Below are 16,086 nucleotides of genomic sequence, written 5' to 3'. Positions count from 1 at the left end.
CCCCAGGGATCTGGATTTGTCCATGCTGTCTTAGACCAATAAGTGAATCAGACATTGCTATTCACTAGTTTCACACTTCTCCAGAAGTATGAGCAACATAAATCTCAGCAGATCATAGAAATCCAAATGCTCCTATTTCAAGGGTATTTGGGAAGATACTTTTTAAAACCTCAGATTAGAAACAGATCCAGAAGTATTCATTTAAAAATGTGAAAGTTACATGGACTGGACAGAAATATATTTGTCTATCCCATAGATAATTTACATAACTTTAAAGCACATAATGCAGACATTGAAATTGTTCAAGATTTTCCATACCTTGATTCAGCCATTAATTAGAATGGAGTTTACAGTCAGGAAAACAGAAGACTGGGTCCTGGAAGGGCACTATGGACTTATCACATTGTGGGGTCCCAGCATGTGTGTGTGTGTGTGGAGAACTTGTCACCCCATACCCCACATCATCCGACTCACCGCTGGCCCCATCTGCCTGATTTCCTCCCATTGTTTCAAAGGCAACACGGGAAGCGACTTCCTCACCCCTTTCAACACAGAGTTTGGCTGGAAATAGATGTGCATTGTGTAATGGATTCCATGGCAAAAGGGGAGAGCAAGTGGCATATGATGGGGAAATTGCCCCGTCTGATGAGGTCGTCAATCAAGAAAGCAACAGTAAGATCCAGACAGGGCTGTTGATGAGAGGATGACTTGGAAATCTCTCATTCATAAATTGAGGTTGCCATAGGTTGACTTGATGGCAGTTAACAATGAAGTACTAATACTGGCTTGGTTTAGGTTTGAGCAGCTACAGGAGAGAGCAGAACTTTTCAAGTTCAATCCTAATTTTGTTGAAGTCTCAGATAGTGAGTTTTTGGGGGCAGTCTTAGGGTGTTGGTTGGGATCTTCTTGGGCTCCCATGGGTTAAGCTCAGTGATTGGGTCCCTCTCCAAGAGGTGCCCATATTTACTTCTCATTCTTCGTTGCTCCTGAAGAAAGGTGATGAGACATGACAGCAAATGTGTCTACTGTGTATTCATGGATATAGAATTATAGAATTCTAGAATTGGAAGAGACCACAAGGGCCACCCAGTGCCATGCAGGAACACCCAATCAAAGCACTCCTGGCAGATGGCCATGCTGCCTCTACTTAAAAACCTCCATTACACTCTGAGGCAGCATATTCCACTGCTGAACAGCTCTTACTGTCAAGAAGTTTCCCTTAATGTTTTGATGGAACCTATTTTCTCATACTTTGAATTTGTTGCTTTCTGTCCTAGTTTCTTCAACAACAGAAAACAAGTTTGCTCCCTGTTCAACTACAGGGATGGGCAAAATGAGGACATTTCCCCCCAGATAAGAATGCTGCCTTTCTGAATGAATTGCTTCTTCAGTTTCCAAATTTCCAGCCTTGCAGTAGATGAGATATTCAAAATGGTTCATACCTAGAACTCCCATATTTAATGTATTTGTATTCCCTTGGTAACTGTGGCTCCCTTTTCTTTAGATGCCCAAACTGCATTTCTAATACTCAACTGATGTTTCAAGTTATTGAAATTTTTAGAAATTTACTGTGAAGGGAAATTTCATTGGAGAGGGAGGGAAGAACTCTTAGTTAGAAGGGCAACCTCCTTATTTTTCAGCCTCCCCATCCTCATCCTCTGTAGTAGTTCTGAACTTTTGAGCCCTCGGATGTTGTTAAATTTCATTTCCCACAAAGTCCCAGGCATTAAGGCTAAGGATTCTGGGGAATTGTAGTCTAATAATACCTGAGAAACCCACATTGCTGCCCTGAAAATGTTTGTTGGATTGCACATCCCATCATTTCTCTACATGGGCTAAGGTGGTGTAAGGCAGTGGTTCTCAACCTTTGGGTCCCCAGGTGTTTTGGTCTACAACTCCCAGAAATCCCAGCCAGTTTACCAGCTGTTAGGATATCTGGGAGTGGAAAGCCAAAACATCTGGGGACCCACAGGCGGAGAACCATTGGTGAAGGTCTTCCAGGAGTTGTAGTCTTTCACAAGGGCTGCACTTTGCCAACTTGAGTTGACATATTTTCAGATAACATGATAGAATTCCCCCAAAATGGTGAGACAGAAGCTACTTTTGCAGAAGTCCTGCTTATTCCTCTGCAGCACGTCTTGTTCTTTTATATATTTGATAACTCTTTTTAGCAATTTACCTAGAACAGAAAGCAGGCTGATTGACCTGTCATTTTCTGGCTCTTGTCAGCTCCCATTTTAATAATGGGCTTTACCCTGGCAACATAATAGTCCTTCAATACTGCAATGAGGCTCTCCTAACAAACTTCTGACTTTGTTAGAAGAGCCACAGTTTTACACTGGAGCTCTTTATAAACTCTCAAGTGTGTGCCATTTGGATCTAATGATATGTTAATTCTTGACCTAACAGGCAACCCTAGAACTTTGCCTGGAGAGAAAAATGGTTCAGTCATTATGCATGCAAAGATGGCAGTGAAAACCAATGAAAAGAATTCATTTAACTTGACTCCATTCTCTGTATTCATATCCAGTGCACCTGCAATCATAATTTTAGTTCTTACAGATTCTGCCTTATCCATCACTGACATCTTTACTTCATCTGTCTCAGCATGAGTGCTGTTGTATAATTCTATTCCTTCTTTTTTGGTGTCAATGCTTTGCCTGCAATTTGGTATTGTGTGGTTTCGGTTTAACAGGAAACAAAGAAAGATATGTATACACATCTGTATCTAAATCATAAATTGTATAGGAAAGAATGACCCAGTACCAACTTTGCTGTGTCCTAACTCCATGTTGATACCTGTGCAGCACATCACAGTCATGGACAGGGTGCTTGTGCAAAATGGGTCCTGTTGCTTAGTAATTCATTGTGTTTAGCTATAACTAGGCAGAGCCTCCTAGTTTAACCTTTCGTATACAGCAATTTCTGGACTGCAATTTCTATTGTCCTGACCTGCATGGCCAGTGTTCAGAGATGATGGAAGTTGCAACCCAGTAACATGTGGAGGGCCACAAACTCTCCAATCTGACATATATCTTCCACTCTGTAAACACATGTTATCCAATCATACCAACTCATTTAAATATAATTTATTTATTTATTATTTATTTACAGTATTTATTAGGCCTGGGCGGTTTCGTTCGTTAATTTTGTAATTCGTTAAATATTCGTTAATTTTAGCAATTACAAAATGATTACAAAACTTATTTTTAAACCCGGAAGTGTTTTTAAATATCGAAACGGCATGCGCTAAAATTTTTTGTATTTCCGTCCATTTTGGAAATACGTAAGATGGCTTGGCTAGATGCTTGCTGGGAGCTCTCCTCTCTCTCCTCTCCTTAGCCAGTCAGAGGCAGAGCCTGAAAGAGGAGGAGGAGGAGGAGGAGGAGAGGGCGGGGAAGGCTGAGCAAGCGAGCGAGAGGGCGAGCGACCCTCAGCGGGAAGGCGGCCCGTCCCTCCTTCCTCACCTTTGCGGTGGGTGTGCTTCGTTCTCCCAATTCCTTAGCGGAGGGCTGGGCTAGATGGCCTTTGGGGAGCCCTTCTCCCAATTTCGCATTGCTTCGGAGGAGCCGGGCCCAACTCGGCGGCAGCGCTTGAGGGCCCGCCAGAGTGAGTGCCTGCCTTCCCTCCTTAATAATAATTTCTCCTCCCTATTCTACTAAATTAATAATTAAATTAAAAAAATATTGAAAAAATATTGAAAAAAAAGGGCGCCATCTTTACAAAATGTTTTGTAAATATTAACAAAATTTCGTAAATACCAAACTTTTTTAAGGGAAAATTTTGTAATTATTTTAAATATCGAAACAAAAAAACCCCCAAATACAAATCGATTTTAGAAACAAATTTTTGCGTTGTTATCCAGGCCTAGTATTTATATTCCATCCTTCTCACCCCACAGGGGACTCAGGGCAGATTACAATGCACATATGCATGGCAAACATTCAATGCCATAGACACACAACATATACAGACAGACACACAGAGGCTATTTAATATTCCAGCTTCATAAGGATATTCCGGCCACCAGGAGAACTGTCACTTCACTGTCCACTTGTGACACCAATGGAGGACTTCCTCATTCTTTTGCACGCTGCTGGAGATTTTTATGGTGTCGTAAATTAGTTAAATTAGCCTCCCCACATAAAGCGGTACCTAAATTTCCTGCTTGACAGATGCAACTGTCTTTCTGGGCTGCAAAGGTTGACAGCAAGCTAGACAATTGGGGATATAGCTACAGTAATAGAACCAGCAAGTAAAATTCCTCTTTGTTTTCCAGACTTCTTACAACAAATAGCCTTAAGTTGCTTTCATCTAGCATTACCCAGTACCATAAGAGCATCTTGTACTTTCTTCTTAATCAAGATCATGTTATCATTAAATCATTTTATCAGTGAGTGATTCATGACTGGGAAAAATCTACCACATAACTGAGTGGCTAGGAGGGACAAACAAAAGCAGAATTGCCAACTTAGTATTTTATTCCTCGGAAGGAAATGGAGGAAGTTCACAGAGTTATCTTGAGGGCTGTCAGTTAATGAGATTAATAGAATTAGATCTTGATTCAAAAAGGTGGGCCAGAATTGAGAAAAACATAAATGGTTGGAACCATTGCCTGTGTCTGAAGAGTAGGATAGACAATAAGGTTTTAAAAGAAATGAAATGGGGTCTAATTATTTCCTCCATGGGATGCTGGAAAAAATGGCAAAATAAATTCCCAATACATAAAACAGATATACTTTCAATAGGGATATTAGATAATACAAATGAACAGATATTCAGTAAAATGATAAAAAAAATTAAAGCAAAGTGGAATGAGATTGATTGGTGACCTCTTAAACATAGATGGGACAATTAAAGATTGGGATATGATAAAAAAACAAAACAAGTGTGAACAAAGCAATTAGTAGGCCTGGGTAACAACGGAAAAAATTGTTTCTAAAATCGATTCGTTTTTTGGGGGGTTTTGTGTTTCGATTTTTAAAAGAATTCCGAAATTTTTCTGTAAAAAAGTTCGATATTTACGAAATTTCGTAATTTGTAAAATAATTACAAAACAATTACAAATCGATTCTTTAATGGCGGACGTGACCGCGCAATACGCTAAAAAACCTCCAAATGGGACAGGGGGAACTTCTGAAGCTTCCCTCTCCCTCTGTTGTTGACTGTTGGTGTGATATTTATAATTTTTTTTTCACTGATCAAACAAACAACAACTATACAACTTGCCCCAGACATGTGGAAATAATAACGAAACGATTTCAAAACAATAACGAAACGAATACAAAATGAATCCGAAGCAATTACGAAATGAATTTAAAAATTCGTTTCGTTTTTTAGATGCTCCTGAATGGTTCGTTATCGCTTCGTTATAAAAAAAATAACGAATTTTTAACAAATTACGAAATTACGAAACGAAACCGCCCAGCCCTAGCAATTAGCTGTTATGGAATGGTTTGAAACACAGGATTATAGAGTGGAGGAGAAAGGAAAGTCAAGAAGGAACAGATTTTGATCAGATATTAAAATGGAAATTAGAGGAGGAGAAAGGCCTGATGGGTTTCATTTATAAGGAAACAATATAACATGTATAAGAAAACAATATAAACTGAAACAAACAGTAGTTGAGATATGGAAAGAGGATTTAAACTGCAATGAGTCAGAACAGTGGATTAATTCAATTAGAAGAATTAAATATATTAGGGCCAGAGAAACACAATGGAAAATATTGACCAAATGGTACAGAACCCCATTTAAATTAGCCCATATAACTAAATCATTGTCAAAACTATGTTGACACAAATGCAGCAAAATTGGCTCTTTTATGCATATATGGTGGGATTGTGACAAGATATCAAAAATTATAATAAAATAAAGAAAGAGATGGAAGAACTATTAAGGCTGAATAAAAAAGGTATTTTTATTTTATAAAATGAGGGCAAGAGCAGCACTAACAAATGGACAGATATCATAAGACGTATGAAAGAAGCGGCCCAAGCAATAGTAAGCTTGGACTGGAAAATGGGAACTAAAAAATGAGATGTAGTAACGAGACATTGAGGACTTGTGTTTTATTGTCTCTATTGCTTTTATGGTTTATATTATATGTTAATGTTTTAATTATATTTTATGTTATTGGGAGCACTGAATTTTGCCGTTTGTAAACCGTCCCGAGTCGCCTCTGGGCTGAGCAAGGTGGTATATAAATATGGTGAATAAATAAATAAATAAAATTTGATTTGAATATTTAGTAGACTGTATGTTCCAGGATTATATTTTTGAAGAAGGATGAAATATACAACAGGTAGTAAGAAGAACTGGGTCTTGAAAAGGGGAACTCTGATAGCTAGATTAAAAGGAAAAAGAAAATATAAAGAACTAAATCACTCCCTCTTCATGATTGATCAATTCAAATAATACCCAAGTTGAAGATACAACTGTTCCCAGTAGGTGGGGACGAAGTGCGGAGGGGAAGAAAAACTGCTGGACACAAGTTTTAGCTGGTCTAAACATGGGAATTGAAATCTGTGTCACAGCAGAGGTCAATGAGCCACAGCAGAACAAAGTAACCATTTAATTTCAGTCCTTCTTTCTTCACACTATTGGACCCAAGAGGCTCCCAACATATATTAAAATAAAGTACAATGATGAGAGAGCACTTCTAGCAACGTCTTCTGCCCATTTCCTGGTTACCAGTATTTAGCTGGCATAAGATAACAAAATCCTCAAGAATGCAGACAAATCAGTGGTCTGTAAATGCTTATCTTTCACAAATTTGTCTTTTACTTCTCATCTGATGTCTGTGTATCCTGCCCCTTACAGAAATTGCAACCCACCAATGCCTGAAACCCTGTACTCTGAAAGAAGGTCAAAGGACCACATAGGACAACAAGGATGTTACAACAAGGATGAGAAATATGTGGCCCTCCTTGGACTGAAGTTCCCATCAGCCCTAACGAGTGTAGTATGTGGCAAAGGAGTGCTAGGAGTTGCAATCCAACAATATCAGAAAATATCCACTTTCCTCATCTATGCTTTATAATAATAACCCCATGAAGCTAGGACTTAGGACTTATCCTACCATTAGGTAGATGCAGGCATAGGCAAACTTTGGCCCTCCAGGTGTTTTGGACTTCAACTCCCACCATTCCTAACAGCGGGCAAGCTGGGTAGGATTTCTGGGAGTTGAAGTCCAAAATAACTGGAGTTTGCCCATGCCTGAGCTAGAGTGAAGTAATTCCTTAGATTACCTTTCTAGCTGTTCTTACTAACTTCCATAGCTGTTTCCATCTATGGGAGCATAGAGCTGTTTCCATGTTGATCTCGCATTGGATATGGTAAAGAAGATTCATCTGCTTTTGTAAGCTGATCTGTAAGCCAATCTATAAGCCACTCTGTGTCCCCCTCGGGGTGAGAAGAGCGGGATGTAAATATAGGAAATAAATAAATAATACTATTGTAGAATAGAGAGGGGGTGCCATCTTGCCCTTTTGCCTTGGATAGCATTTTGGAAACAGCTTTCAAGTGGTCAATAGAAAGTTAGAAATATTTTTTACTTTACTTGTGTAAAATCTAACCAATCTGGCTGTTTCATTTCACATGTGCATAATATTAGTTATGAATAAAAAGCTTGCTTAACATGTTGTATTCTTGTTTTATTCTGTTGGAGCATTTCCCTGTTCTTTCCCCATTCTTTCTAGCTTTACTACCAAAGTTTCTGCTAAAGAAGTAAAGCCTAGGAACACAACTTCATTAACTGATGTTCACTTCTAGTCTCATAGACATTTTACAGGTGTAAAATATAGACAAGATTGTAAATAAATGCTTCTCTCTCCAACAGTTACTTTGCTTGGCTTGTTGCTATATTTTTCTCCTTGAGAGAAAATATTATAGGCCCTGGAGATGTGACAAGCCCCCTTCCCACTCCCAAACTCCCAAATGTCTTAGCATTTTGGTTAAGGGAGACTCTGTTTTTCATAGCTATAATATTATGAACAGCAGTAATGATTTGCTTTATTTCTGGAATGTATTAATTCTGAAACATTAACCTTAACAAAATCCATTAAGTCACATTACTAGCAGTAATTATACCCCAACAATTCTCTGATTGTTGGCTTTTAGAAACTGAAGCATTAGCCCTCTGCAGCAGTGGGTGTTTAGTGTGGGAAAATAATAAAAGGGGAAATTTATCACACATTGCTCACTGTCTAGCCTCTGCCCATTTGAGACTGCTTGCATGGGAGAATCTGAACTACTATGGTATTAAGATGGCTCTTGTCAAGTTGAAGAAATGGGGACATTCAAGACAAGTATGGCAGTAAAGGAAAGGCCAAATAGAATGAACCTACGTTGTGTGTTTAATACAGCAATCAGTAGCCTATCTTATTGAAGTAAAGGTGTTAGGGTTCTACCCCTAGAAGGCAACTTCCAAATGCCTGGAGGGCTATTAAGTATAAATGGTAATAGGTTTGTTCAGACATGCTTTCAAAACAAAGCTTTCAAAGAATTAGGGCAGTGGTTCTCAACCTCCTAATGATGCGACCCCTTAATACAGTTCTCCATGTTGTGGTGACCCCCAACCATAAAATTATTTTCATTGCTACTTCATATCTGTAATTTTGCTACTGTTATGAATTGTAATGTAAACATCTGATATGCCGGATGTATTTTCATTCACTGGACCAAATTCGGCACAAATACCCAAACAGTGGCCTTTTCATTTCATAACTGCAGTTTCTATTTTTATTAATGACTGAGCTAAGGTATATAAGACATAATGAAATGCTCTTGTAACACAATAGATCTTATGTGATGTCAGCTTGTGCATATACCAAATGTTTGTGTTTTGAGTTATCAAGAAAGATCAATTGTTGGCGGAAATAATTTTTGTTGTCACATCTGATGTCGATGTTGGTGATCCTCTGCACCTGCCCTACATGATCCATTTGAGCACATCTAGGCCTAGTTCTGCTGATGAGAAATAATGATGTTCCTCCCTTATTGCTTCTCCATGATTAACTGAGGGAGGGCTGTGGTGCCTTTTCCTTTTAGTTTGAACACTTTGTCAATAAAATTGAAATGTACCCAGCTTGAGTTGGCAAAGTACTGCAGCTACAGGCTCAGTTTGATATCTACCGACAGTAACGATGGAAGGATTATTTCCCACACTGATATGCAGCTGCTAAAAAACCAGGAGTAAACTCAATCGTCATTCTGTACTTCAACGTGCAATTAATTTCTTTCCCTCAAGCATGGAGATATCAGACTGCAAGGGTAAAATAACAGAAAAGGCTGCCATACCCAAGGTCAAATATGGCTCATCCTGATCATTAGATTGTTCATCATGAGAGTTCCACATCAGAGCAATGTGTACTTAGCAAACTACATTTCGCTCACCTTTTATCTCAAAATCATCAGATTTCATGTGATAAGTTACTTTTTAATTTAGGAGTCAGTGGTCCTCTTGTTGCCCAAGGAGCATGTGAATGAACATAGCTTCTCTTAGCCAACAATGATAATAGTCTCCTATTGTAAGAACAACAGAAAATGACAATGACATGTAATAAGTTGTGCTGTTATCCTGCTGTAATTGTGATTTGCCAGCTGCATGTGCTAAACTCTTCTGAGAGTAAAGACATGCACATCCAGAGCAGAGAAAGGGCATAAAACATTTAAGATGAATCCAGGGAAGTTCTCTCTTAGTTGCATAGTTTAACAGCCAGTCCCTGCAGTAAGGGTGTTATGAAGTTTGTTATACCAACTGATAAACAAACACAGGACCATTTATTATGAATAAAAACACAAACCCACAACAGTCATTGTGTGGCCAGCCATTCCCCCTTTGTTTAAAGAACCATAATGAGCATTTGACAAACATAATTGAGAGAGCTGCTATAAATTCAGGATAGATGCTCTGTTCCAAGTGCATCTTTTCCACCCCTGTCTTTAAACCAGTTATTTGCAGGTCATCCCACCAGTGTCAATGACTGCTTATGACCAAGTTTTTGAAGAGTTGGGCATGTGAAATTTGTAAGAGTTTTTTTTTGAGAGAGAGAGAGAGCTAAAACAGGTTGCCTGGAGACAAACATAGACATACAATTACTATATTTTCAGGTTCACATCACCTTTTTTCAAGCTATGACAGACTGGTCAAAGCAAATGTCTGAGAACGTTCCATAAGTGAGGGAAGAGAGGTTGTAAGAGCTGTAGGGGGAGATAATTATTATTTAGAAGCTCAAGGGATGGAGCTTAATGGAAGTTTATGATGATGGAGCTTAATGGAAGCTGTAAAATTAGAAACTGTGTCTGGCATTGGGAATGAAACAGTAACTGTCTATGGAGTTATGTCTTTAGAGTAGAACACTCATGCACGTAAGCCACTTGATTTCTGTCAGCAGAGTGATACAATCCTATCCCTTGGCTATGCCAGCATCTGGAGTATTCTTGCATCCGATTTTGTACCTTTTGGGGCTAATGTATTCTTTGCATGATTCAAATGAGCAGGGGAAAAGAAGGAGGAAAAGGGTGACTACTCTAACCAGCACTATGGCTCTGAGACAAATAACTACTTTTAAACAAAGGAAGGTAACATGTTAGAAAATTCAGTTGCATCTAATTTGGCCTTGGGTGGATAGCATACAAACAGGGATCAGTAATGCACGGAATTATCAACTGAAGGGAGGAATAAAATGCTTTAAATAATAAAACAATGTTAGAAAATCTGGAAAAATATTTTGCAAACCCATTCTTAAATACCTAGAGCACACATGAAAGATCGGTAGGATCTAGTTGTGGAACGGACGAATAGCCCTGAGTGGATGCCAAATCATGTATTTATGAGTATCCTCTAGCATTTCATGGATGGAAACCAGGCCACAAATGGCCAGTCACCACTGGTGTGTGGTCAAGATGGCCAGTGTCAGAAAAGTTTGCTTTTGCCTGAGTTAATTGGAAAGGGCAAGATTCTGCCCCTTCCTCTTTCCCCTCCCCACTGGTTAATTGAGTACAAGTTGGTTTTACATTTTGAATTCAGTTAACCTAAATTGAAGTAAACTAATAATAACAACAATAACTATGGTTAGGTGGATCTGTAATTGGTTAAGCGGATGAATCCAGAGAGTGCTCACTAATGCTTCCTCTTCATCCTGGAAAGAAGTGACGAGCGGAGTGCCGCAGGGTTCCGTCCTGGGCCCAGTCCTGTTCAACATCTTTATTCATGACTTAGATGAAGGGTTAGAAGGCATGATCATCAAGTTTGCAGACGACACCAAATTGGGAGGGATAGCCAATACTCCAGAGGACAGGAGCAGGATTCATAACAATCTTGACAGATTAGAGAGATGGGCAAAACTAACAAAATGAAGTTCAACAGGGACAAATACAAGATATTCCACTTTGGCAGGAAAAATGAAATGCAAAGATACAGAATGGGAGACGCCTGGCTCGAGAGCAGTACGTGTGAAAAAGAACTTGGAGTCCTCGTGGACAACAAGTTAAACATGAGCCAACAATGTGATGTGGCGGCAAAAAAGCCAATGGGATTTTGGCCTGCATCAATAAGAGCATGGTGTCTAGATCTAGGGAAGTAATGCTACCCCTTTATTCTGCCTTGGTTAGACCACACCTGGAATATTGTGTCCAGTTCTGGGCACCACAACTCAAGAGAGATATTGACAAGCTGGAATGTGTCCAGAGGAGGGCGACTAAAATGATCAAGGATCTGGAGAACAAGCCCTATGAGGAGCGGCTTAAAGAGCTGGGCATGTTTAGCCTGAAAAAGAAGGCTGAGAGGAAATATGATAGCCATGTATAAATATGTGAGAGGAAGTCACAGGGAGGAGGGAGCAAGCTTGTTCTCTGCTTCCCTGGAGACTAGGACATGGAACAATGGCTTCAAACTACAAGAAAGGAGATTCCATCTGAACATTAGGAAAAACTTCCTGACTGTGAGAGCCGTTCAGCAGTGGAACTCTCTGCCCGGAGTGTGGTGGAGGCTCCTTCTTTGGAAGCTTTTCAACAGAGGCTGGATGGCCATCTGTCAGGGGTGCTCTGAATGCAATATTCCTGCCTCTTGGCAGGGGGTTGGACTGGATGGCCCATGAGGTCTCTTCCAACTCTTTGATTCTATGATATGTACTTCAATAGAAAATCTGCATTTACCTTTCAAGGACCAAATACAAGATAAACCACACTACATGCAAGATATGTGGTTGTGCACAATCATGTGTTAAAGTAAACACATGTTTTTCAGTATTTGAGGGAGCATTTCTTCTAAATGTACCATCCAGTTGAACCCTAAAATTAAATCAAATGAAATCAAGTTGAACCCTAAAATCATCTGTTTTGGCCCAAGGATTCCAGTTTCATACTCCAGCAGAGGATTATCTTTTAAGTAATAATCCTGCTTTGGAGGCAGTCTGTAAGACACAGCTGGATCTTTTAAGGGCATGGTAGGGCTTCTGGATCTTATGTTTGATACCCTTCTTAAGTCTCTCTCTCATATATATTTGAAGCAAGGTGGATGCTTTAAATTTCTCATATTGTTCCAGAGGGACATTGAAGTACTTTGAGAACTTTTAATGGCTGTTCCTAATCCCATCTACCTTACACAATTGATATCAAAGTAGGGCTGGCAGAGTCTGCAGAAATGACTTCTTTAGGCTATATTTCCCAGGTTCTTCCAGCCAGTGCAGCCAGTTGTAGCTCTATATTTTCCCATCTGTTGAGTAGTAGACCCTGCCAGAGTGCCAAGGCTTTAGGAAATACTCAACAAAATGGTATGAGATGAGAATTGCAGCCATAGTCACTAGTAGTGGGCAAAGATTTTTTTTAATTCTTTCCCTTTATCAATTTATATATTTATCTGTATTCCTTTCCATCCTTCATTTTCATTTCATTATTCTGAGAAACAGAGTCAAGGTCACCAGAAACTAGATGAGAAACAGACCATAAGCTAATGGCTGGCCCTTCTTAATAGATAAATTGGATATATGGTTTAAATGATTGCATCAGCATGACATTTGTTGGAATCTTTTTAATCCATTAAATATAAAATAAATAGAATTTGCAAGATAAATACATTACTTTATTTTGGTTGCTACTTTAATCATTCAACTGCAGTGCTTTTGTCAATATTAAGTTTATTCTGCAGATACAATAAAATGGGGATCTAACAGGGTAAGCCTTTGCTTTCAGAATTGCTGTGTATGTAAACCAGCAATATGCATTTCCACACCAAGGTAGGGCTTTAGAGATGGGTCTTAGTTTGAAACACTATTTTGCATATGTCACTCTAAACAGAATGTCGAAGGTTTTATTCCTTTTACAATGTCATTCTTTTTAAAGTTTGTTCTTGTCTTGTTTTCACAGAGAAAGTTGCAAACCATCACCCTGCATACAAAAGAAAGAGCACAAGGAGGCATGGGGCTGCTTGATCAAGCCAACAGCACCATCATTGTGGATGAGCGTATCTTGGATAAAAAGTTGTTATTTGGTTGGCACACAAAGAGCCTTGCCACTGCAAGTGAGGGGCTCCAAGGATCCAATGATGCGATGATGGACAGCACCAAAATCTTGGGGGTCCAGATCATACTGATAGCTGCCTACTCCTTAATCATTCTGCTGGGATTTGTTGGTAATTCCTTGGTCATCTACATGATCGTGAAATACAAAACTATGAGGACTGTAACTAACTTTTTCATAGCTAACCTAGCACTGGCAGATTTAATGGTGGACACACTTTGTTTGCCCTTCACCTTGGCCTACACTCTTTTGGATGAATGGAAGTTTGGGGCTGTGCTTTGCCACTTGGTGTCCTATGCTCAAGCTTTAAGTGTTCATGTCTCCACCCTGACCTTAACTGTTATTGCTCTGGACAGATATAGATGCATTGTTTTCCACTTAGACAGCAGGATTTCCAAGAAGATCAGCTTCACCATCATAGCTATTACTTGGCTGGTTGCTGCCATTCTAGCAAGTCCACTTGCCATCTTCCGAGAGTACAGATTTGAAGAAATCCCAACCATCAATCTCAGAATAGCTGTCTGCTCAGAGAAATGGCCTTCTGAAAGCAGGGATGCCACCATATACAGCTTGTCCATGCTCCTCTTGCAGTATGTTCTCCCACTTTCCATCATCTGCTATGCTTACATCAGGATATGGTTCAAGCTCAGAAGCCACATCAGTCCCACTGCTAGGAATGACAGTCACTGCCGAAGGAGAAAGACCACAAAAATGCTAGTCATGGTAGTAGTGGTGTTTGCAGTCTCTTGGCTCCCTTTTCACGTGTTCCAGCTTGCTATTGACTTAGATCTAGTGCTCAACTTCCATGATTATAAACTCCTTTACACGGTGTTCCATGTGGTGGCCATGTGTTCCACCTTTGCTAACCCTTTGCTCTATGGCTGGATGAACAAAAACTACCGGAATGGGTTCCTCATGTTTTTCCGCTGTCAGAACAAACCAGAGAGACTGTATACTGAAGGATCCATCAGGGGTCGGTCCTACACTTTCAGAGCCACCACCTTGAATGGGAGCATCAAGCACTCAACAGGCAATGGGCAGCTACCAACACAAGTTTAACAAACCAACAGCTGCATCCCCATATAGGGGCTGGAACACCATTGAGGAGTAACATCCACCTGGAACTCATGGCTTTCCTAAAAGTTAAAAAATGTGTTGTATTGCCAAAATGCTATCAGTATCATAGCCAAACACAAGCACTTTGTCTATCTCTCCAAAGTAACTCATGTGCTGCCCATTATGTTTCATGAAGCAAGTTAATTAAACCATGCCTTAGGTTCTCTGTTGCCTGTTAACATAAACAGAGGAAAACATGTTGTATACTGGGTACTTTAATTTGTGAAACAATTAAGCCCTACTGTTCTCTGGAAGAGTGAACAAGATTACTTAACTGCTTTATGCACCCAGTACGAATGGAAATATCTGTACAAATATGGGCAAAATACAGGGTTGTATGGTACATATTAAATTGTGTATTCTTTTAATTGACCGGTTTGTCTGTTCTTTTGTATTACTCATCCCAGAGTTATATCTTTCATTCCTAGACCTCAGCTGAACCCTTGGTGTTATATTATGGGCATTTTCTGAGAGGTATACAAAATAATTAGGAGGCAGAAGGTGTGTGGCACATGGATGCAGTAGATGTTCTTCTTTAAAATAGTAAACTCTGACTAATGGCCACTATGCTTATTTAGGCATAAATGAATACTTTGATGTTGCAGTTCTGTAACTTAATGGTAGCTTTTCCTGATAATAGCTACTGATAAAGGCATTTCAAAGCAGTGCCTCAGTCAGTCTGTTTGTGCTCTCCTTCCAAGTCAAGGAGCACTGCTAAAATCCTATTACTTTTTAATGTGACACATACTCAGATTTTCTGGGTAGAAATCTTGGCTTCACCTTCTTTACTGGCTATTTCTCTCCCACCTCACACTGCCTTTCACAGATGGTGAATATATAGTGCCTGTCACTTTTATCTCCACTCACCAGGATACATTGATAATTTTGTATTATAGCAGATAAAATACTAATTTCGGATAAGCACAGTCATGGCACAATTGTGAGGGAGGGAATTATAGTGAGGTGCATATGTTATTTTTAAAATATCTTATGAATCATCATTTTGAAAACATACATCCCTGATAGTTATATGAAACATGCAGGAAACCTGTACCATGTTGTCCCAAAGTCAAAATTGAAATTGAGTGTGTGAAATATGTTATTTTGTATTCATTCTTTGAAAAATGGGCCACAGTTTGGTTTTCTGTTAATGAGAGGTTTCTGTTCTTAAGAGGACAATAGAAGAGAAAAGCTACACCTTATGAAATTTAAAGTTGGTTGACTTATCACTTTTATTTTAAGCTTTAAATATTCATTGCAGGTGGATGGGACTCAAAAGGCTGTGGGAGAAGGAATACACACATCAGTCCTCAACTTACTTATTGATTTATAGCTTGGAATACTAAGGGGTGATTTTGCCAGTTCTTTCCTTTGAAATATACTCTCCAGCACTTGGTATTCACTAGTGGACTCCGATCCAAACAGTAGCCAGATCTGATTCTGTTTAGT

The 16,086-nt window shown here is 39.3% G+C and overlaps 1 protein-coding gene across 2 annotated transcripts in view; it reads left to right on the top strand.

The window, feature by feature from the left end:
- The window catches only part of LOC132768945 (neuropeptide Y receptor type 2-like), a 31,172-nt gene extending 16,195 nt beyond the window's left edge, over positions 1-14,977 (top strand). For both annotated transcript variants that reach the window (XM_060765426.2, XM_060765425.2), the window contains one exon: positions 13,369-14,977. In XM_060765426.2, the coding sequence (XP_060621409.1) occupies positions 13,420-14,580 (1,161 nt within the window). In that variant the 5' untranslated portion in view covers positions 13,369-13,419 and the 3' untranslated portion in view covers positions 14,581-14,977. The remainder of the gene's footprint in view (positions 1-13,368) is intronic.
- The last annotated feature ends 1,109 nt before the right edge of the window (positions 14,978-16,086 follow it).

Source organism: Anolis sagrei, chromosome 2 (genome assembly GCF_037176765.1).
Source record: "Anolis sagrei isolate rAnoSag1 chromosome 2, rAnoSag1.mat, whole genome shotgun sequence".
NCBI classification, from domain to species: Eukaryota; Metazoa; Chordata; class Lepidosauria; order Squamata; family Dactyloidae; genus Anolis; species Anolis sagrei.
The sequence above is the reverse complement of the archived record's forward strand: the minus strand, read 5'-3'. Positions and strand labels throughout refer to the sequence as shown.